This window comes from Nicotiana tomentosiformis, chromosome 2 (genome assembly GCF_000390325.3).
Source record: "Nicotiana tomentosiformis chromosome 2, ASM39032v3, whole genome shotgun sequence".
Classification (NCBI taxonomy): Eukaryota; Viridiplantae; Streptophyta; class Magnoliopsida; order Solanales; family Solanaceae; genus Nicotiana; species Nicotiana tomentosiformis.
Window position 1 is genome coordinate 13,974,927 of NC_090813.1, and position 24,595 is coordinate 13,999,521.

General features: G+C 33.5%; 3 protein-coding genes across 6 annotated transcripts; 2 read left to right on the forward strand and 1 right to left on the reverse strand.

The window, feature by feature from the left end:
• The first annotated feature begins 7,519 nt into the window (after positions 1 to 7,519).
• Positions 7,520 to 10,022, forward strand: LOC104100847 (protein MICRORCHIDIA 7-like). Its single transcript, XM_009608191.4, has one exon. The coding sequence runs from the start codon at positions 7,591 to 7,593 to the stop codon at positions 9,976 to 9,978; it is 2,388 nt and encodes a 795-aa protein (XP_009606486.2). The 5' UTR covers positions 7,520 to 7,590; the 3' UTR covers positions 9,979 to 10,022.
• Positions 10,023 to 10,326: 304 nt separating this feature from the next.
• LOC104100846 (uncharacterized) lies at positions 10,327 to 14,909 on the reverse strand. 4 transcript variants are annotated; one of them, XM_009608186.4, is made up of 11 exons: positions 14,742 to 14,909; positions 13,929 to 14,100; positions 13,706 to 13,833; positions 13,352 to 13,460; positions 13,218 to 13,257; positions 12,863 to 12,952; positions 12,675 to 12,774; positions 12,393 to 12,532; positions 11,959 to 12,061; positions 11,226 to 11,842; positions 10,327 to 10,877 (listed from the first exon to the last, which is right to left on the reverse strand). In XM_009608186.4, the coding sequence occupies exons 2-11, from the start codon at positions 14,065 to 14,067 to the stop codon at positions 10,598 to 10,600; spliced, it is 1,746 nt and encodes a 581-aa protein (XP_009606481.1). In that variant the 5' UTR covers positions 14,068 to 14,100; positions 14,742 to 14,909; the 3' UTR covers positions 10,327 to 10,597. The 4 variants fall into 4 exon arrangements, with proteins under 4 accessions (XP_009606481.1, XP_009606482.1, XP_009606483.1 ...); XM_009608187.4 differs by having other exon boundaries at positions 13,929 to 14,186; positions 14,742 to 14,880; XM_009608188.4 differs by having other exon boundaries at positions 13,929 to 14,124; positions 14,742 to 14,879.
• Positions 14,910 to 23,662: 8,753 nt separating this feature from the next.
• LOC138904360 (secreted RxLR effector protein 161-like) lies at positions 23,663 to 24,286 on the forward strand. Its single transcript, XM_070192861.1, has one exon. It carries the CDS (start codon positions 23,663 to 23,665, stop codon positions 24,284 to 24,286), a length of 624 nt encoding a protein of 207 aa, XP_070048962.1.
• The last annotated feature ends 309 nt before the right edge of the window (positions 24,287 to 24,595 follow it).

The window sequence follows — 24,595 nt, forward strand, 5'->3', positions numbered from 1 at the left end:
GTGAACCAAATCGGACAAATGGAGGTCTAGGATCTTGAATCCCTCATATTCTACGACCACCATTCATCCGAGATTGTTCTCAATACCAAGAGCGCGTGAAGCCTAAGAGAGAAAAGAATCTTTTCTGTCAGAGGTCGTTACGGGACGGGTGACGTGGAGGAGGGATGGTGAAGGAATCACGTGCGTGAGTTGGAGGGAGGGTGAACTCGCTTGAGTTCAAGCGAGTTTGGCGGAGGAAGAGAAAAGAGGGGGGGGGGGGGGGGGCGCTTGGTTCTGAAATTAGGTTTAGGGTTCTGGGGGAGGAAACGCATAATAGGCCTTTTATATGGGGCGTGAGAGTGGACTGCGTCCGTTGGATGGGGATGGATTGAAGGGTCGAGATCAATTCGGCCAAAACGACGTCGTTCGCACTAGTCGCGAGACTGGACCGGGTGAGGGGTTGGGCTTGGCGGACTTGGGGCGATTGTTTGGGGGAATTGGGCCGTTGAGAGTTTTTTGGCCCAGTTTTGTATAAGACTAAACAAACCTTTTATTTCCTTTCTTTGTTTTTTTCTTGATTTTAAATTCTTAAAAAATTAATTAAAACCTAAATTAAGTCTTAACGTGTACGTTTTCACACTCCCTGCCTTCCAAAGGTGCAAATCAATCTAATTTGTAGAAATAAACCTAGATATCTATTTTACCATAATTAATTAATTTAGACTAATGAAGGAAGAATTACTAATTTGCAATTTAAAGCTAAAAATGTAAAAATGACTCACATGTATATATATTTTTTGATTTTCGTTTAATAATGCAAATTAAATCCTAAATGCAACTAGACCTAAAATGTTATGCACGAAATACTTTAGACATTTTGGTGTTTTTCTTATGATTTTAGCATGTTAAATATGCAACTAAATGCAAGCAACTTTTAACCAAAATTCCTACAAATTCTATAAAACTAAAAATAATTAAGAAAAATCTATATGTGAATTACTATAGGAATATTTTAGTCGGGCAAAAATCACGTGCTCACACCTAAAATAAATAATTTATTTTTTGAGGATTCAAATTATTAATATTAGCTCATACACTATATTAAATTTGTAATTATAATTATATTTTTATCTACAAAAATTTTGTCAAATGATTAAAAAAATCAAACTTTTGCAGTTTATGCTTGTCGTAGCGTTAGTAAATGACTTTTGTTAATCACTTTTCTTTATCTCTTTCTCTTGCTATTGTAAAATATTTTTGTAATTATTTTTTTCTAATTATATAATATTTATATCTAAGCAAATTATTGATCAAAAAATAAAATTAATAGTCAGTGGACCAATCTCACATAGATTACTCATCACATTTATAAGTTAATTACTGGTTTGGGATAAAAGACAAAGCAAGTTTCTTTCTCTTTCTTTAATTATTTTATTTTATTTTATTTTGTTTACATAAAAAATTTTCACTTAAAATTTAGCACAATTATACAATTGTTTGAGCTAAAACGTTCAATTGTAGAAAATTCAATTGAATATCGTTGGAAAAACATAGTAATTAAGAAAAAGGATTCAGCGACTATTCTGGTAAAAGAATACTACAATTAAAGTGAAAGTGAAAGTTAAAGTGATTTTGGCCAAACAAAATTAAAAACTGCTAGTAGAAAGAAAACTTGAAATTACAATCATACTTTAATTGTAAAATCTATTTAAGGTAAAGTTTTAATGTTTTTAAAGTCCTAAATATAAGGACCTCTTACTTAATTCAAACAAGGAAAGATTTAAAAATAATAAATTCGATTTAATTCAAACTCCTAAATATTAGCTAAGAGAATAATCAAATGACTATTTTGTCTAGTGTGAACTCTATTTTAAAAGGATAAAAAAGGCGAACGATATTTCGCTAAGGGCCTTCGTGCTTTTAATATAGTACTAGCCTTAGGATACGCGCTTCGCGCGTGTACCTATGTATATATAATTTAAAAATTTATAATAATATATTTGAGTTATAAAATAAAATTATATTACAAAATATAACTTTCAGAAAATGATAGAATATTGATCCTAATTAGCTAAATTGTCTAATGTGAAATTTATTTTTGAAGGGTAAAGATGTCATCAATACTTCGCGAAGGGCGCCCTTTTAGAGTACACTCTAAGCATGTCTACCCATATTTGACATTCAATTCTCATGTGTCATTTTGAAAGTATTTCTTGAAGTTGACATTGAGCTAATGAGTATTATAATTATGGATAATGCGTTAGTTTATATCTAATTATAGTATTTAATAAAACGTGTATTTAGATTTTAGTACATAAAATTTATAGGAGTGTTAGATTAAACAGTAATGAACATATTATTATATACTCCAAAAAATCAAACATATGTTTTTTCACAAAAAAGTATTTTTTTTTATATGTCTTATTAAGATAGAATTAATTGCTTATAATTCTACAAGTAATTTAAACCTACCACAAATAATAACTACTTTTTACTTATTCTTTAACTTAAATTCTCGAGAAAAAGTCTTATTTAGTGGTAAAAGACGTAGAAAAGTCTTATCTAGTGATAAAAGACGTCTAATATAAAATAAATGGTTAATGTTGTTATCTATTATATCCGTGTTTCAATTAGAAATTGATAAGTTAATTACATGTTGTTTGTCTTAGTTTAATAACAACTTTCAATATCAAAAAAACGTATTTGAAAGTGCATATCAAGATTGTGCATATTTAGTTTTTATCGGATGCAAAATATAGTACCATATTTATAAGTAGAAATACGTTGATTTTGAATTCCTACCTAGTTCAAATATGGAAAATATTATTAACAAAGATTAGTTGAAATCAAAGTCCTTAAATTAGGAAAATAATTAAATAGTTATTCCTAAATATTAGACAATTAATTAAATATTATTCCTAAATATTAGGAAAATAGTTTGATATGACTATTTTGTTCAGTATGAACTCCATTTTTAAAGGGTAAAAAAGGCGAACGATATTTTGCTAAGAGCCTTCGTGCTTTTAATATAATATAGATTAATTATAACTTACAGTTCTTTTTATGTAGTTTCTCATTATGTAAATTGTACTCGAAAAACTTAAAGATTCTATATACAAATATACATTTAATTTAAAAAATTTAAATCTCAAAAATCGAAAAATATCGCTTACATTGGGAGGAGTAATAACTTTTAAAACTACAGTAAAAAATAAGGAAAATTCTAAGTCAAAAACCATGACAAGATAGGAGTAGGACTCCAACTAATTTCCTAGTCTTTTAATTATTTGTGAATACTAGTTCTGTATATTCCCAATTTGTTCTAGAGTATGTTTAGGTTTGCTTAAGTTTAGTTTATAACAAATCCCAATTCATTGTAGAGCCCAAGTAAAATACTTTTCCTTTTCCTATTTGGACTAACCCTCAGCAAAAGAAAAACAAATTAGAGTCAGTGGGATTGAGATGTTTTGCATGAATCCAAATCAACGGGCAGCTCCGTAAAATTAATGGCCTAAAGCCAAATTTTAATAAGATGCCTATTAGCACGTATACACACATATATGCAAAAAAATGCTATTTTTTTCGTAAAAATTGCACGGGGCGCCCTATTTGGTCGTTCTTTTTTAACTTATACCCGTTTTATTTGTCCGTTTGCATCCGTACCTATTTTTTTGTTAAAAGCGTTTTAAAAAGATGATTTTGCTCTTCTTTAATAAAAGACTATTGACAAACTGCTAGACAAAAACTTAAACATGTTTAGACTGAAGTTTTAGCAAATAAACTAAAAAACTTCAGCTTGTTTAGACTGAAGTTTCGGATAAAACTCAAGACAAAACTGTAGACTGCATTACAAAACTTCAGCATATTTTGGTATGAAGTTTTAGCAAATGAACTAAATAATTTCAGCATGCATTAGCAAAAAATCTTTAGAAAATTACATACTACAAGACAAAAATTTAAGCATGTTTAGTCTGAATTTTTAGCAAATGAACTAAAAAACTTCAGCATGTTTAGTCTGAAATTTTAGCAAATGAACTAAGTAACTTCAGCATGTTTTGTTTGAAGTTTTAGCAAATGAACTAAATAACTTCAGCATGCATTAGCAAAAACTTATTAGAAAATTACATACTACAAGACAAAAACTTAAGCATGTTTAGTCTGAAATTTTAGCAAATGAACTAAAAAACTTAAGCATGTGTAGTCTGAAGTTTTAGCAAATGAACTAAATAACTTAAGCATGTTTAGTCTGAAATTTTAGCAAATGAACTAAAAAACTTAAGCATGTTTAGTCTGAAGTTTTAGCAAATGAACTAAATAACTTAAGCATGTTTAGTCTGAAATTTTAGCAAATGAACTAAATAACTTAAGCATGTTTAGTCTGAAGTTTTAGCAAATGAACTAAATAAGTTAAGCATGTTTAGTCTGAAGTTTTAGCAAATGAACTAAATAACTTCAGCATGTTTAGTCTGAAGTTTTAGCAAATGAACTAAATAACTTCAGCATGTTTAGACTGAAGTTTCGGATAAAATTCATGACAAAATTGTAGCCTACAGGATAAATAACTTTAGCATGCATTAACATGAAGTTTTAGCTTCAATATGAAACAACTTCATGCTATATTAGCATGAAGTTTTAGCTTCAACATGAAATAACTTCATGCTACATTAGCATGAAGTTTTAGCTTCAAGGTGAAACAACTTCATGCAAGTGTGATTCTGAAGATGAATTTGGACAAGTTTTTGATTTTTTTTTTAAAGTTGTTGAGAGGAGAGGAGGAGATCATTTTATATCTTTTGTCAGGGGTGTAATTGTCATATTATTACGAATTTTTTGTAAGATGACTACCAAATTAATAATTTTAAAAAATAGAGTACAGGTTAAAAGGTGGCACAAATATAGGGTACGACTGCAAATCCTCCTTTTTTTCATACTTGTTTATAGTATATATTCTTAAATGACATAAAGTCTTTAATTCACATAGTAATATTATTTTTTATATTAGAAAAGGATAATTTAAATAAATGAAATGTTAGACATGTCTTTGCAATATGATACCTTTGCTATTGTTGTAAGAAAATGTATTTACTAATGTGAAGATTTAAGTAGTTTAATTCAAAGTTTTAAAAATATATTTACTGTAAAAGATGCTTTCCTAAGCCAAGGGTTTATTGGAAACAGCCTCTCTATCCTCACAAGGTATAGGCAAGGTCTGCGTATACACTACCTTCTCCAGACCCCACGGTGTGAGATATTACTGATATGTTTTTGTTGTTGTTGTATTTACTATTAAAGAGTAGACACCTTTCTTTCTTTTTTACAATTTTTTTTTGTACTTTTCAATTTTTTTACAAACATCAATATTGTCTAATCTGAAATAAAATTATAAAATCCATTATTAAAAAATTTGGGGGACCTAAATCAAGGCTTTACTAGTTTCTTACTAGAGCCACTTGTCCACCCCTAGGATTCTCAATCAAATTATAGAGTCAGGTTTAAGATAAGACAACAATGAGAAGAATATTAATGGCAGTGAGCGTGTCATTCAGTTACCAAATGTGAATGAAGCTGGTTGAACAGTACGTTCATGGTGGGGCAGTAGTCTGTAAATAATTGTTAATCGTCAATGAGGGGCGACTCAACAGAACTGTTGGCCTAAAACCAAAATATATTAAAAAGACCCTGAACTTCTTTTATAAAATTCATATAATATTGAGACAAAAAAAAAACCTACATGACTTTGATCTAGTGGTGAGAGCGCAACTCATGATGTATGAGTTAGGCAAACGTCATATGGTATTGAATTCTTTCCTTAAGTGAAAATGGTAAAGAATGAGCCCATTATCCATCGTGTTTTGAACCTTGTGACATTTGTCTCGGGGATTTCTTAGTTAAAAAAGATGAGACACAAAAGAACTTGTTTTCTGGTGTGTGGATCAATTAAATGTGACAAAAAAAATAGTTAATTTAGAGAATTTGAGTTGAAATTAGAAAGTAAAATCGTAAGAACTATGAAAAAACACTATACATAAAGGAAGAAAAATAAAATTGATGAGAAGGTAAATATATTATTTAATTTAGTGAGAAATATTTATCCAATTAACTCACTCAATCTTATGTCTACCAAATGTTAAAAATCATTAAAATTTGAAATCTTTTATTAATAATTATAGGGAAAAGGCCCAAAAATGACCTTGTGGTATTCGAAATGGATCAATTATAACCTCCATTTAAATTTGAGTTCAAAAATGACCCTGCCGTTATAAAATGGGTCTAATAATGCCCCTATGTTATTCAAAATAGATCAATTATAAATCTCATTTAAATTTGAGCTCACTAATGACCATGCCGCTAAAGAATGGGTCTAATACTGCTATTTTCCTCAGTCAGTAATGATTAGGGGTGTAAATGAATATTTAAAAACCGACTAAACCGACATAATCGTACCGTGTCGAACCAATTTTTAGATTTTTTTATAATAAAACCGTATGTTTTTATATAAATCTATAACTGTACCGATAATTATGGTAGATTTTTTATTTTATAAAAATAAACCGAAAAAATATTGAACAGTCAAATTGAAAAAAAAAAGATTTTGCAAAATATTTTTATTTTTTTAAAACTAATGCATATGTAGTCCACTGCTTTAGGAGAGTTTTTTTTTCCAGTTTTTTTTTTTAAATTTTTTCCAGTTTTTACAAAAATAATACTTTAAAAAAACTGAAAAGACTTAAAAATATATATTTTGCAAATTCCTTTCTTTTTCTAGTTTTTACAGAATATATATTTTTCAGTTTTTAAAAGTATTTTTTAAAAAATATTTTTTTTTCAGTTTTTACAAAAATAAATACTTTAAAAAAACTAAAAAGACTTAAAAATATATATTTTGCAAATATTGAACTGTACGGTTCAATATTTTTTTGGTTTATTTTTATAAAATAAAAAATCTACCATAATTATCGGTACAGTTATAGATTTATATAAAACACATACGGTTTTATTAAAAAAAAACCTAAAAATTGGTTCGGCACGGTACGATTATGTCGGTTTAGTCGGTTTTTAAATATTCATTTGCACCCCTAATCATTATTGACTGAGGAAAATAGCAGTATTAGACCCATTCTTTAATGGCAGGGTCATTAGTGAGCTCAAATTTAAATGAGGGTTATAATTGATCCATTTTGAATAACACAAGGTCATTATTAGACCCATTTTATAACGACAGAGTCATTTTGGGACTCAAATTTAAAAGGGGGTTATAATTGATCCATTTCGAATACCACAAGGTCATTTTTGGACCTTTTTCCCATAATTATATAAATATAAATTATGGAGTATATATTATATAATAATATAGTAGTGCTTCTTATTTTTGGGGCCTAGGGCCTAAGCCCTTGCCTTACCCTAGAGCTCCAAATCCTAATAGAAGTAGGAGAAGCCAAAATAGTCTATAAAATAAGCCACTACTATTATACATTCTGAGCTTAGTTTTAAGTTGCAAAAGTAGTTCTCTTTTCCCATTCTTTGAAATCTATTCCTTCTTTTTTCTTCTTCCAACTTGTCAAAACTATACATCCCTCAACCCCTTCTTTTTCTTGATTAAATTTTCACAACATGATCACCATGCCTATCAAGCAAGAAATCGTCGACCCAACATACGCTTATCAGAACACTACTACTATCGTCCCAACAAACACAACTGATCATATGATTCCTATAAACGATGGTTTTGGTTCTTATTTTGATGATATAGAAGGAGGAACTCCTTTCAAGAAGATGAAAGTTGGCAATAGTAGTGGTATTATTGCACCTTTATCGATTCGTCCAAAGGCTGAGAATCATTCTTTACCTGTTTCAACTAATGAATTGGTTGCTTATCCTGTTAATATTCCAAGTTGTAAACAATTTTGGAAAGCTGGAGATTATGATGGAACGAATGGAGGTGTTTTCGCGGCTGGTCATGATCATACAGTTGGCATGGATCATGTGAGAGTTCATCCAAAATTCTTGCATTCAAATGCCACAAGTCATAAATGGGCTTTAGGAGCTTTTGCTGAGCTTTTAGACAATGCTATGGACGAGGTTTGCAATGGCGCTACCTATGTTAGCGTAGACGTGCTGGACAACAAGAAACAGAAGGGAAAAATGTTGTTAGTTGAAGATAATGGTGGTGGAATGACTCCAGATAGAATGCGTCAATGCATGTCTCTTGGATATTCAGTGAAAAGCAAATTAGCAAATACTATTGGACAATATGGAAACGGTTTTAAGACAAGTAGTATGAGATTAGGCGCGGATGTGATTGTATTTTCAAGGGTAGGAGACAGAACTAGCAACACAATAACACAAAGTGTTGGAATGTTGTCGTATACGTTTTTAAGGAGCACAGGGAAAGAAGATATTGTTGTTCCTATGATTGATTTTGTGAAGAGAGAAGAAACTTGGGAAACGTTGATTCGATCTTCAGCTGATGATTGGAGAAGAAATTCAGAGACGATAGTACAATGGTCTCCTTATGAAAGCGAAGAGGATCTGTTCCAACAGTTTGAATTATTGAATAAAGATCAAGGCACACGAGTTATCATATACAATCTTTGGGAGGATGAAGAAGGATGTACAGAACTTGACTTTGACGCCGATCCACATGACATTCAAATTAGGGGTGTTAGTCGAGATGAAAAGAAGATTCAGATGGCAACAGAATATCCAAACTCGAGGCATTTTCTAACTTATCAACATTCATTAAGGAGTTATGCTTCAATTCTGTATCTAAGGCTTGCTCCTGGGTTTCGAATAATTTTGAGGGGGAAAGATGTTGAACATCATAATTTGGTAAATGACATGATGTTATCTGAGGAGATAACATACAGACCACAGTGCATCGGTTATGAAACATTAAAGGATCCAAATGTTGCAGCTGTAGTAACTATTGGTTTTGTGAAAGATGCAAAACAACATATTGATGTTCAAGGCTTCAATGTTTATCACAAGAATAGGCTAATTAAGCCTTTCTGGAGAGTGTGGAATGCTGCAGGGAGTGATGGTCGTGGCGTGATAGGCGTCTTGGAAGCTAATTTTGTGGAGCCGGCTCATGATAAACAGGGCTTTGAGCGCACGATAGTACTTGCTAGACTCGAGGCACGTCTACAAGCAATGCAGAAGAAGTATTGGTCCTCAAATTGCCATTTCATTGGTTATGCTAAGCGTCGCAATGTAAAGAACATTATTGTCTCTCCTCCTGAGGAAGAATCAAACACTACTGCTAAAAGAAAATCATGTTCCCAGTTTAGCTCCAATGGCCACAAAACATGTCATGATAAATCTACGCTGAAATCCACTGGAAAAGAACGCGAGAATGTGGCACCAGTTCATCCTCCAATACAAGTAAAAAATCAAGCTATGTCTGCAGAAGAAACTCAGCAAGTGTGTGTACAAAACGCTTCTGCTAAAAGCAAATCTTGTTCACAGTTTAGCTCCAATGGCCACACAACTTGTCATGATAAATCTACATTGCAATCTACTGGAGGAGAACGCGAGAATGTAGGACCAGTTCATTCTTCAGTACAAGCAAGAAACCAGACAATGTCTGGAGATCAAACTCAGCAACTGTGTGGATCAAATAGGCAAACAGTTCAAACTCAGCAAGTGTGTGAATCAAATAGGCAAACAGTTCAAACTCAGCAAGTGTGTGGATCAAATAGGCAAACAGTTCAAACCACAGGAAAATCAGTAGTGAAGATGGAAGAATCTGTGTCCAACTTGAGAGAGGAGAATCATAGTACTAAGAGCAGTTTACAACAGATTTTGCGCGATTTGCAGTATGAAAGAGTGAGGAGTAAGACTCTAGTTTGGATGCTTTTAGAAGAAAGAAGACGGCGGGATAAGAAAGAAGAGAGTTTAAGGAGCAGATTAAAGGATGCTTCTGTTACTATAGAACAGCTGCTCAACAAAGTGAGATTGCTAGAAAGTAGGACAATCTATAGTTGCAAAAGAGAATGGTAAGGTACGAACAGTGGATGAGAAGTAACAGCAGCTAAAGAATACGCTTCAAAAAGTATATTAGCTTTACTTATCCAATTTTCCTATTGATGTAATTGCTTGTGTTGGAAACAGTTTTGCTGGATTGTTCTCAGTTTTGAATTATCAATATGAACATATTTTATATTCCTAATTCTATCTTTTATCTATGTTTCTTGTATCCTATATTGGCAAGCAGAATGTTTATTCTTTTAAATTAGGTGGTTAACATCTGATTTCTTTTGTGCATAACGCAGACATTCTGTACTATATCAAAGAAGATAAGGTCCAAGAAACTTAACTGAAGTTGAGCTAGCATAGTGCATGAGCACATTGGAAATAACTGATATATCCATATGCTGTAACCTCCTTAGAAAATAAGAACTAAACTCATTCCTACTAGAGTAACAGGGAAACTGTACATGTAGTTCTCACACTTCTGCTTCTATTAAGCTCAAGTACACTCTCATATCTAACTAAGTTGCCCAGAAATATTGTATTGCACAGAAAACTGGTTGTCAATCTTACTCTCACTAAACATCTTCTAGCAGTCATAAAGGGTAAAATGTGGTTAATAGTCTTCATTATACAAAGCTGCTCGCTCTTAAGCCGCAACCTGCCCAGAAAGAAAATACAAGCAGCAATATCTCGGTAGTTTTCTTTTTCTTTCACTGATCTCCTTCTCATGGATGCCATTTGTATGGGAAACCATCGTATTATCATCCTTTGATATCCTATCCATTATTTTCCCTGCTGTCCATTGATCTGACGAGCGTAAAGCAATGTGTTGTGGCTCATCAGGAATTGCAGCATAAACATCGGATGATTCTGGAGCAATCTTGTTATGGTGTGCATCCCTGGTGCACAAACTAGAACTCGTGCGCCTGAAAAAAGTTATACTTAGAAATTAGAATAGGGATTTTCACGGTTATAGAAGAAATTGCCTAGCATATGACAGAAAGCAATACATGTTCAAAAGGAATGCAGACTATTCAAAGGGCACCATTTTAACTTCTAAATTGAAACTAAAAGATTTTCTTTTGTGATGAGTTAACAAGTATCTTAAGGAGTAAAATGGTCTTTGCAATTTCTATGTGCTCATTTGGAAAAACTTTGGCAAGTTATTGAACCAATAAGTTGAAAGTTGAACCATTTCATGCAGAATAAATTAGCTTCACAACATGCATCTATAATCATCAATAGAAACCAGCTATTTAGCAAACAAAATTTACCTGGAACAAGAGCTATTTCTGTGTTCATAAGAGGTTTCTTCTCTAAATTCCTGTTTTGTTACTTCACCACACTCTCCAATGTTTCTACAATCCTTATCGGAATCAGATGATTTTGAATCCTTTAGACTGTCTGCCTCCGCTTCTTCTGACTTCACTGTAGCATTGAGAACAGTCTTAATGTCAAGGTTATGCCTATATTCCCTTATGACAGAAATAGCCTTCTCCAAAGTTCCTAGAGCTTGTTTGACCTCAGGGCTAATACCAACATTTTTGTTCTTGGTCGCCTTCTGTACAAGTTGATTGACTGGAGAATCATGTACTTTCCTTTCATCCTCATTTTGATGTTCGATCTTTCCACAAGTTTCATCTTCAATCTCCTCGATTTCACCATGAATATTTTTATCTCTGGCCTTCAAGATACAATTGTCTCTATGAACATTTGCCTCGGGGCGATTTTCATCAAGAGGAACTGCATCTTTCTTCAGGTCAAGCAGTTCTGAAGCTTCATCACTATTAGGTAGGTTATCTGAGTAAAGAGCTTCACGTATTCGAGCATACATTGGATCCTTAAGTGCCTTGCTGAAGTCTTTATCACCTTTAGCAACTGAAGCTACTTCCTGCAATAATGGTTGTAAATTACTTGTTGGAGCATTCAAGTATTATTTTTATTAAATCATTTTTTAAATTACAAATATTAAATATAGAACAGAACGATCTCTGAGTTGGCATTAACCTTTTTATAAAGCTTGAAACCTCCGCCTATGAGCTGCCTTGCGACGAAATTGATTAATACTGGAGGAATGAAGTCCAGTTTAATATCCAAGTTTCCTATTGTCCTGCAGGTTATTAAAATAGAAAAAGAAATTCATAACAGATAATAGGAAGTGTTAATATTTAATGAGGTAAAACTTTAGTAACACTAAAGTCCAGTAAAACCCAAGATCTTGAACAGCCTGACTCATAAGTCAAGCTTATATAACATTTCTTTTTGTCAGCTTATACAACAGTTTAAATCCAAAGGAAGTAGCAAACATTGATGAGAAAGGCATTAGTTAGTGTCCTATCCTTTCTCCTTGCACATAAAGCAGTGAATCGTGCAATTGTTTCTTCCTATTCCATGTTATCCACATGCTGACCACCAAAAAAGAAGATAAGGTAACATTTTACCTGAAGTAGCTCCGATTATTAGTAACTTTCTGTAGAGCAAAACCTCCCACCAGATCAACTCGTACTACATCTTGCGCATGGGGTATCCCATTATTGGAATAACCATGAGTACTTCTATCAACACTATCTAAGTTAGAGATCTGGAAAAAAGACACAGGAAAAAGCATAAACTATTGCCGGCTATCAATTGGATTAACTGCCCATGTGAACAAATATATATGATTTTGGACATATAGATAGTTAAGAAAAATAAAAAGACATTGACGAGCATCACGTGCTTACTGAATTGGCAACCACTACTACCAGACCATCTTGCAAGTATTCAAATGCAAAGAGATGTACCACAGCCTCCCTTGCTGACAATGGCCTTGAAAGCTTCATCCTTTCTTCCAAGTAGTTAAATACATATTAGAGACATCATACGAATGCGATGGATACCTCTATATCTAGGAAACTATTGGAGGACAAACCTTACTAAACATATTTGTTCACCATCTCTGACCTTCTGCAAGCACTCGGAAACTGCTACCTTAAAAGTTGGAATTGTAGTTTGTGGCCACCTGGTAAGAAAGTGGCACAGGGTAAGACAATTTGTTAATCCAGAATGCAATTAGCACCATCACATGAACCTGGGATTCACCATTTCTGCCAAGGTGCCAGTTTACCCAAACACTCAATCCAATGCTCTACTATCTCTAAAATCTAGATTGCAACTAATATGAAGACACAACCAACCACCACTAAACAACCTTTTTTAATTATGTTCTGTTGTATTTGAAGCTTAATGTGCTGCATGCAACTGTCACAAACATACAAGATTCTCACCACTTCTTATAGAGTTCTGTCTCCCATGAGATGCATAAACCTGAAATAGAGATTTGCTTATCTTAACATTCTCCACTACTAAACAAATAGTTCAACGATGAAGAAGAGATATATTGACATCTAGTTGATCTTACAAACATCTAGTGGACCATCCACATAGCCTTCAGCTAGGAGGGTGTGATAGGGAGTGCCTTCTGGTCCCTCTCGATACATAACACGGATCTCCTCAGTGTCCTGTTTTACCTGCCATAAGAAGAGAACTACAATCACTTATTGCTAGTAGCCCAAAATTCCCTTCTTTGAGAGATGGTAAAAAAGAACTAAAACATGGAGTACCGGACAGTAGTAATACTAAAGCAAGCAATAACCACTGCTTATCAAATGAGTTTAAGTTCAACATAAACATTATTTGTGTGTGTGTGTGTGTGGGGGGGGGGGGGGAGCGGCTTTCAAGAATTAGAAAAGGTGTGATCGGAAAGATAGCCTACTTTCCAACCACCATTCGATGCCTCAGAGGATTCCGACTTCTCACCATCAGTTACTGATGCACTCCTTAACATGTTCAGGAAGCTTGCCACTTCCTTGGTTCTTCTGTCCACTAGATTGTCACTACATTCTGGCAAAAGAAAAAAAAGATATGTTTATATTTTTGATATTGTAGACTTTATAACTAGTTTGATGACATATTACTGAAATTGATTTAGGACTGACCTTGAAGATCAGACTCTGATGAGCGTAAGATTTGATTCTTAACAAGTGTCTTAAGCATATCATCATTGACAAGATCATGAGACGATAGTGTCTGGTCCAGTCTATTTCGATACTGAGAGATGTTACCAGTGTCCCTCATATTGCAACTCCAAGCAAAAATGGGAATTGTCCTCTAAAATTCATAATAGCCAAAAATCTATAATGAATGAAGTGGTTATGCATATGAAGTATGAACATACCAACAAATGTCCGCAAGTCCTATGGCAAAAGGATTCATCACAAGACATCAGAGTAAAGCGTTTTGTTAATATTCTACATTATCAAAACTCAATTATACTCAGCAGCCTGAAAGATTATCAGAAGTAATTCCATCAAAGAATAGAAAGGTCTCTCAGCTCTCGATTACTCGACGAGATATATATATACTAATAGTTGGATCACCAAATCAACTACCTAAATATGTGCAATGTATATGTAACATGAATCAATATGCTAGTAACACAACTGAAGTACCATAAGTCCATAATGTTACAGCCAGTCCACCAAGACTGTAGAAAGGTTAAAGCTTTCCAGCAAGATCATTACCCAATATCAATATGGGCTCACAATCGATGACATCTGCTTTTGTTTAAATCATTATCTAAATAAATACAACACTAAAATCAAGTCAATAAACAACAGCCAAGATACAGAAGCTATAAAACTTGATCAAACACTCAAGAACACACTCACATATTCATAAAGATATATATAGTGCAGAGTTATATATCATGTAATGAGCAGTAATTGGAGTACTAAAGAAGAGAAGCAAACCTTAAAAATTTAGCAAAGCTCCAGTTGGAATGTTGGAGTTTTGAGCATAATAAGCTAAGAAGGAAAGAAAGAATTTATGGTAGCAGATATGCAGATTTCAAGAGAAATGATTGAAGGAGCAAGATCAGCTGATATGAGATCACCAAGGTGAATATCTAAATCTAACATGGGTTTTTCTTGAACATAACGAATTTTATTTGCAGACAACAAAGCAGAATCAATATGGATGAGGATTCAAAAGCAGAGTTATTCCAAAGCTAAAAGAATAAATAAAAAGTTAAATAAAGTATAGGAAAGATAAGAGTAAATAAATGGTAAGACACGTTGAAAATGTTTTAATAATAAATAAAAAAAAGGAATATAATGTGCATCTCTCTGGGCAGACAAAGAGAATTTTCTTCAAGTGAACATTTACATGGACAAAGCTAGAACAAATTTTTGATACATGTTTGTAATATTGTTTACCAACTAACAATACCAACAAGCTCAATGTAATCCCAAAAATAGGATCTGAAATGCTATTTACCAACTAATCTTTTCAAAATGAAGATTGAAATCTGATTTAATAGATAGATTAAAAGAATAAGTAACTTTTTGCCTTTTGGAAGATAGGTAAAGTAGGGATAAAGCAAGATAGTGTATTTGGTGTAGAAGTACAATTAATCATTTTGGAAGTGTTGAAATTAAAGGTGTTGTAAACTTCAAGATCATGGGAGGCACGTCCAATGTACCTATAATACAAACTACTAACAATACATAGTTTTCGAGATAAAAGGGTTAGTTTTACTAAAAAATTACTCCCATCTAAAATTTATACGTAATAATTAAATACATCTATGTATATACAATACTAATATTTTATTACTTTACATCAACTATTTAGTAATGTTGGTGGTTTTCGAATCATTTTATCGTCACTTTAATTATTCTATCTCTCATCACTACAACAATTTAACTCTGATCTTCCATAGTTTTCAGTGTAGCTCACTTTATCAAATCCATCACTAATGCTGGTAACTTAATATCATTTGATACAAATAAGAATGCATGGAAATATTTTTTGTAGTTTCACTTACCTAAAACAGGACCAAGCAACTACGCAGTACTTAATTTGTACATGTACTTTCTAGATACGACAGACAATTAAGTTAGAAGTCAAATGTCTAATGAATGTTGTTCATTTGTTTGTAGCCGTCACACTGCGTAATATTTAAGCAGTTGGTGGCCGGAAGAAAGATTCAGGCGAAATGGCGCTAAAAAACACCATATAATTTAGTTATACTATAAAAAGAGACTTTATTCTTGAATGATTAATGGAAATAAAGTAAGATATTAAAGTGAATGACTTTATATTAAAGTGAAAGTGGTATAAAAAAGTATGTTATGAAAGAAAAAAGCAAAAAAAGAAAGGGACAACAAGGCAAGATAGAATAACGTACTCATGTATCATCTTCCCATGTGAATTTACTACGTAAACTTCAATTGAATTATCACTTTAATTTTTAGTCAAACTATATAGAATACATATGCACACAAACAATTATTTACATATAATAAAGATCAAAATCATTCTAAACCTACAAACTCTTTGTATCACATTGTGATACTCTTTCTATTTGAAAATGTTACAAAATATTTGACACGATTTTATTTGTACACGATTTCTATAATGTTCCAAAAATTGAATTTCTTTAAACTCAAAACTTTAAAACTAGGCCTTAAAACAATGTTGTGGTGTTTTTCAGTTAAACCAAAATTTCAACTTTATTGTATTATTTTTCTTTCAAATAGTCAAATTAGTTCTCTAAATACAGTGGCCAATCACACACTAATGTCAAATGGGATAAAGGAACTAATAGCCTATTTGGCAAGCTTATTTTGAAAATTATTTTTTGAAAAAGTACTTTTGGTGAGAAGAAGATTGTTTTAGTTAATTAATTAAAAAATACTTTTTAATGACAATTAGTGTTAAAAAAGTAATTCTTAATGTATTTTTCTCAAAAGTATTTTTTTGAGAAACTATTTTTTTTTACTTCTCAAAAGTTGGTTGGGTTTCTACTCAAAAATTATTTTTTCCTTCTAAAAGTTTGGAAGAAAATCTTTCACATCAGCCCATGAGCTCACTAAATTGGGCTCATCAATTTTTACAGATCTGATTCTATCGATGGGACTGGGGCTCTACGCTTGGTATCTAAGCCCATGACAGATTATATGGAGTATTTTTCTTCTCCATATAAGTTTGAATTCGTGACACTGTGTTTGGAATTGTGATCTATTTGAAATCGTGACGGTTCCTCTGGGGTGTACATGGATCGGGTTGGTTTGATTTTTATCAAAACCAAATCAAACCAACTATATCGATTTGGATTGATTCAGTTTTGTTGATTTTTTCGGATTTTTTTGTTACATGAATATTATTTCAATCTTACTTTGTTAAAGTTATAGATAATTTTTTGATAAGTGAATATATGTTTAGTAAAAATTTAAAAAGCTGACAAACATATGAGCTATTAAAAAATTTTTATGGGCAGATTTTTTTAGTAAAACATGAAAGTTATTTTCTTAGTCGTCTAACAATAATTTTTGTTAATATACGCTTTCAAAGTTAATCGAATTTAATAATTAAACATAAAATCAATATGAAACCTAAAAATGATATGTTCTATTTAATTTTGAAATTATCGAACTGCCATTTCAAATTCGAAAAAGGTATAAGAATTTAACAATTCTTGACATATGAATATGAAAGAACAAAGATATTGACACATTTCAATAACACTTGATACGAAAATGATGATACAATCCATTATTTAACGTAAATAAAAATGGATGTACTTCATAATTCTATTAAATATTACATCCCATGAGAGCATCCCAAATATTTCTAGATATTATCTAAAGAAAATTATATATAAAAATTATATATTTATATGTAGGTTTGGTTCAGACTTTTTTACTCAATATCAAACCAAACCTAATCGAGTTTTTTAATCTGTTTGATTTAACTTTTTCAGTTTGGTACGATTTTCTAATTTGGTTTGAACACCCCTACTTCTCTCGTTGGGATTATGGATAGATTAAAAGGGTGAATACAACCACACACAGCGAAAATTTGTATGTGTGCGCATCTCCAACCTCATAAACAAATCCCGAATTTAAGTTGTATGCGTTCAATCTTTAAGGTTCTTAGCATTGATCCCACTGTGTATATTTAAAATTATGGGTTCATAACTATCAATGTTTATAATTTTAGTAAATTTTTACACATAAATTTATGTTCCGCATTAAAAGTACTCGGTTCAGATGAATCCAATACTATCACTCAACATCTGAGAACCTAGGTTTAGCTTTTATATAAACTAGATGTTTATTTAAAAAGAATTACTGAAATCGCTGTTTAATTTGATTTTTAAGAAATCCCACGCGATAATGCTATTATTCCACAATGATTTTTTAAAATGCAAAAAACTTCAATATTTATACTTATTATTCCATCGTAGTTCTGGAATATGCACATTTTGCAGTATAGAGAGTCAAAGAAAATGGAAATGAGCTGCCTTTTATTTCTCTAATTCTTAAAGTATGTTGCAAGAAGCAAGTTGGATGTGTTATTTGATCAAAAGAGCAATTATACTCTTTAGTCAACTGATGCAATAGAGTAGTTAATTGAAATTTTAATCTATTGTATGATTGATTTTCACTATCAAAATCCTAGTTGCCCAAAGTCAATGATGTATTCTGTAAGTGTGTAACGATTGTATGCTCAATTTGTGTGCCAACAAGAACACTTTGTTTAGAATTTACGAATAGCTAAAATTATGTATGTACGCTAGCAAATTCCTTTTCAAACAACTCTTATTTTCACGTTGCAAATTGCACCAGATATCGTTAATTACAAGTTGCAGGCAGTTGGTATTTAAAAAAAAATAAAAATAAAAAATAAAAAATAAAAAATATATATATATATATATAAAAAAAACTGAAACTTAAATCATCAAGAATTGACTGGGATACTCACAGTTAAATTAGGAACAACACTAACAAACTAACAACAAATCATGAACTCTTCAATTAATTACGAGATGTTATAGTTAAGAATTAAAGGAAAAGAGAGATAATAAGAAAATATATATTTAAAGATGTAATGTGAAACCAAAAATGTACTTATATTAGTAAGTTAGTAACAGTAGACGAAGTATTGAAAATTCTAATTAACTTTCGAGCATAGTTTTTTTTAAATTTTTTTATTTTTTATAATTACAAATATTTCATATTTCTAATTCCTTAGTTTAGGAAACTAACATCAAACCTCTATCATATTATATATTGTGAAAGTACTGTCATAATCTTTTGTCATTCTAAAGTAAGATGTGCTTACAGGTGTTATACCGATATATATATGATGAGGTAATATGTACCTTGTAATGCTTTGATAATCTAACAAACTTAATGACAAAAACCAGATAAGGAACTTGATACATACCCTCAAGTACGTGGGTATAACAAGTCTCAAGCTGGAGATGTAAACCAACTCTTCAGACGATAAAGAAACAACAAGGGGAACCGATGGATCGGTTCCCCTGTGACCGTACCCAGTCAACTCCCCACAGCTGTAAAGTTGCTGCCTGTATGCGCAACAGTGCAAAAATAGTGCAGCAGTCAACTTTATGGGGAATGCCTTTTACCTAACTTGCTTGCATCATTCAAGTGATGTTACAAATGAGTTATTAACATCAAGCAAAGGTAAAACAAAATACTTGCACATTCAAGAATCGATCAAGCACTCTCTCAAGTCCGCGTCAATCTTGCAAGTGACTCTCAAGGGCATCAAGAACAAAGAACAACATAACGAAGGACCAATTTCATGTATTGAGTCATTACATGTCCCTAGTTGTCTTACACTTTTGTTAAAGTTCTTTACTTGTAATTCCTACTTAGCTTAGTTAGAAGCATTGTGTAGGAAACCTTTGAAAATCATAAACCCTTGTATTTGTATCTTGGATAGAGTTAGTCGAGTTGTAAGTCTTTGTAGTAGAGTTATTACAAAATGGCTTGTAATAGAGTTGTTACAAGTTAGTGAGGGATTAAGAGGTTAATTCCTAGGTTACAATAGGTTGTAATCTAAGTAGTGAAGTTGAAATTCTACAAGGGTAGGTCGTGGTTTTTAATCCCGTGATTTGAGAGTTTTCCACGTAAAACTTCTTTGTGTCATTTACTTACTGCAGTGTGCGTGTGTTATGTGGAAACTAATAGAGAACCTGGTTCTCTATATAGTTTGGTGGACTCTCAGTTTCTATCAATTGGTATTATAGCTGGTTCTTTCTATCAGGCTAACACCTAGAAAGGATCCCCATGGCTGCTCCACCAAACTTTGAAGAAGGTCAGTCTACCTACAGGTCACCAAGGTTCAATGGCCAGTATTATGGATGGTGGAAGACCAGGATGCACGACTTCATCATGGCTGAAGATTTCGAACTCTAGGACGTCATCTGTGATGGACCCTTCGTTCCCATAAAAACCAGTGGCGACCATGCTGTAACCATTCCCAAAAATAGAAAAGAATTCAATGTCGCCGACCGGAAAGCCATATAAAACAAATTTTGTGCAAAGAAAATTCTCGTTTGTGGCATTGATCTTGATGAATACAACAGGATATCGGCATGCAAGTCAGCCAAAGAAATCTGGGAAGCTCTCCAGACAGCTCACGAAGGAACAACACAGGTCAAGCAATCCAAGATCGACATGCTCACAACTGAATACGAGCTCTTCAGGATGAAGGATGATGAATCCATCCAAGACATGCATACTCACTTCACATCTATAATCAATGAGCTTCACTCTCTTGGAGAAATTATTCCAAGAAACAAACTTATCAGAAAAATACTTAGTGTACTGCCCAGTTCCTGGGAAAGCAAAGTGAATGCTATCACAGAGGCAAAGTACTTGCAGAAGCTGACCATTGATGAACTTGTTAGCAATATAAAAAAATGAAATGAAGAAAAAGAAGGACAATGAAAGAAGAGAGCCCAAAAAAGAGAAAAAACTGGTCCTCAAGACAGACAACAATGACTCAGGAGGTAACGATGCTGATATGGCATATCTTACAAAGAGATTTCAGAAAATGGTTCGCAGAAATAGAGGTATCCCAAACAGGGATAGTTCAAGCGAGCCAAGAGGGTATGACAAAAGAAGGGAAGTCATAAATACGGGAAGTCAGGACACTTCATCAAGGACTGTCTTCTCCTTAAGCAAGACCAGTACAAGCACAACACAGACAAAGAAGGGAAAAGGAACCATGTTGTTAACAAAAATTTCAAGAGAAAAGAAGCTGCTGATAATATTGTGAAACAAGCTCTTGATGCATGGGAAACTCTTCCAGCGAATCTAGAGAAGATGATGCACAAGGTGACACCTCCATGATGGCAGTAGAAAGTGGAGGAGCTGATTATGATTCCATATTTGCTCTAATGGCTAAATCAGATGAGGATGAGGAAAATGACGATGAAGATGAGGTAAACCTTCTGGATATTCAAAGAAATTTGAAATCCTATTCTCAAAAGAAGCTTATATCTTTGGCTAATATTTTAATTGATGCTTATCACAGTCTCATTAATGATAAAAATGCGCCAACCATGGAACTAGGAGAAATAAAACACGAGAGAGATGATCTAGTGGTGGTTGCAGTTGATCAAAGAGAGACCGTTGAGAGTTTAAAAAGGGGAAAAGATACTTTGACTGAGAGAATTGCAAACATAGAGCATGAGAGAGATGACCTATTAGTAGTAGTCGTGGACCTAAAGGAAACAATTGAGGAACTAAAAAGGGAAGGTAGGCATGAGATAACCCAAAAAGGAAAGGAAGTTGCAAGTGAGGCACACCTTAGGCTTGAAGATGAGCTAAAATCAGTGAAATCTAGTCTGCGTGCCGAACTTGAGAGAAATAGGAAGCTTCAGGAAGATCTAGGCAGAGTTAAGAATGATCTAGAAAAATCACTCAAATGGACTTGGTCCTCTGATGCTATCACTGCCATGTATAAGAACAATGGGGGAAACAGACAAGGAATCGGGTTCCAAAGGGAAAGTACTCCTTACAACCCTCATAGCAAGTACGTTACTGTCCCTGATAACTGACTTTGCACTCACTGTGGTAACACTGGGTATTTTAAAGAAACCTGTAAAGCTATATTTCAGTCCCAACAGAAAAATAAAGTTTTTGTTGAAAAGGTAATCACTGCTAAGGAACCTGGTCCCTCCATTAAAAAATGTAAATTGCCAGCCTGGACAAGAAGAAGTCTAATTCGCCCTTCTCCTCATTACAAGGGACCCAAACTTGTTTGGGTTCCTAAGTCTAACCCTTGATTTCCTTATGAAGGGAGCAGTGAAAGGGAGCAGCCAACAATGGTACATAGATAGTGGTTGCTCGAAGCACATAACTGGAAGCACAAATGATTTTCTTTCACTCAAAGCCCTACAAGGAGGGAGTGTATCCTTTTGGAAATGGTAAAAAGGGATACATTCTGGGAATTGGAAGAATTGGGAAACCTCCTTCTCACTCAATTGAAAATGTGTACTATGTGAATGGGTTGAAGTACAGCCTGTTAAGTGTCTCCCAAATCTGTGACAGGGGAAATAAGAGTGGTGATCTTATCTGTCTAAGTGTTGTTGATGATGATGCTGAACTATGGCACATAAGGCTAGGTTATGCAAGTTTCACGTTGCTGAACAAGTTGGTCAAAAAGGACCTAGTTCGTGGTCTTTCCAACTCAAGTTCAAGGATCACAAAATGTGTGATGCAATGTGTTGAGGAAAGTATACATGTGATCCTTGATGAATCTCACCAGTTATGTGGGAAGGATTCACATGATAAGATTGATCAACATGGAGAATAGTCAACTGTTCCTAGTGAAGTCATTGACATGGAAAATGAAAAAAACTGACATGATGAGTCAGGTCAAGGATTCAAATGACAATGGCACAGATGAATCTCCAGCTGACATAGAGGAACCCGGTTCCTCAATCACAACAACTGAAGCTGAAAATAGAGTTGCTGATGCAGATCAAGGGACCCCACATGCAGAGAGAGAACCACATTCAGAAATACACGGACCATCCCACAACAAATTTCGGGTGTCTAACTAGAAACACAAAAGTTCACATCCTCTGGAAAATGTGATCACTCCTCTTGATTCAGGAATTCAAACCAGATCAAAGGCAAGAAACGCGCTTGCCTTCTCATCTTTTCTCTCTCAAATTGAGCCTAAGAATATCAAGGAAGCATTAAAAGATGCTGATTGAATTACAGCTATGTAAGAAGAACTCCATCAATTTGAGAGGAATAGTGTATGGAACCTGGTTCCATGACCTGCTGACAGAACTGCTATAGGAACCAGGGGGTATTCAGAAACAAACTTGATGAGTTTGGAAACACAACCAGAAATAAGGCAAGGCTGGTAGTTCAAGGTTACAATCAGGAAGAAGAGATTAACTATGATAAAATATTTTCTCCAGTTGCTCGAATGGAGGCAATTAGAATCCTCATTGCCTTTGCATCTCATATGGAATTCAAATTATTTCAAATGGATGTCAAAAGTGCTTTTCTGAATGGCCTTCCAAAGGAAGAAATCTTTGTCAAGCAACCTCCTGGATTTGAGAATCATGAATATTTTGAGCATGTTTTTAAACTTGACAAGGCACTATATGGGCTAAAGTAGGCTCCTCGTGCTTGGTATGAAAGATTGTCCAAATTTCTTCTAGAAAATGGCTTTACAAGAGGAAAAGTTGACAACACCTTATTTCTGAAGAAACAAGGGAGGAACCTGCTCATTGTGCAAATATGTTGATGACATCATCTTCGGAGCAACAAATGATTCATTGTGTGAGGAATTTGCAAAACTCATGTGAAGTGAGTTTGAGATGAGTATGATGGGGGAATTAAATTTCTTCTTAGGTATACAAGTCAAGGAAACTCCTAGGGGCACAATGATAAGTCTGCAAAAGTACATCAAAGAGCCTCTGAAGAGATTTGAGATGGAGAGTTCTAAAATCATTGATACACCTATTGCCATTGCCACTCACCTGGATATGAATGAACCTGGTTCTCCTGTAAACGAGACTATGTATAGAGGTATTATTGGGTCATTCCTGTATCTCACAACAAGTAAACCAAACATTATTTTTAATATAGGACTCTGTGCCAGGTTTCAATCCAATCCAAAAGAGTCTCATCTGAAGGCTGCAAAGAGAATTCTGAGGTATCTCAAAGGAGCGCAGGACCTGGTTCTCTACTATTCCTCAGGAGATGCTCATATAGGGTATGCTTATGCTAACTATGCTGGTTATCTGGTGGGTAGGAAAAGCACTTCTAGTATGGCACATTTTTTGGGTTCGTGTCTAATCTCATGGGGCACAAGAAAACAAAACTCAGTGGTCCTTTCAACTGCTGAAGCTGAGTATGTGGAAGTTGCCTCTTGCTGTGCTCAACTATTGTGGATCAAGCAGCAACTAGAAGATTTCGAGACAATGTTGAGAAAGGGCTCATCTGCATGAAGTTTTGCAGCATAGAAGATCAAATTGCAGATATCTTCACCAAAGCACTGAGCAGAAAGCACTTTAAAAAGAATCACATAGCACTATGATTGATAAAATCAAGCGCAGGACCTGGTCCCTCAATGATTGGCTATGAAAGAAATGTACAGATAAATAAGCTAAAAAGTATTTTCTGGCAAAGTCTAACTCATCTCTATACCATTGTAGGTAGCACGCATGACGATTACATAGCAAACAAGTAGCCAGTGATATCGCATTTCAGTCAAAAGGATGAAGTCCACATTTACAAAATCTGTCAAGGAACCTGGT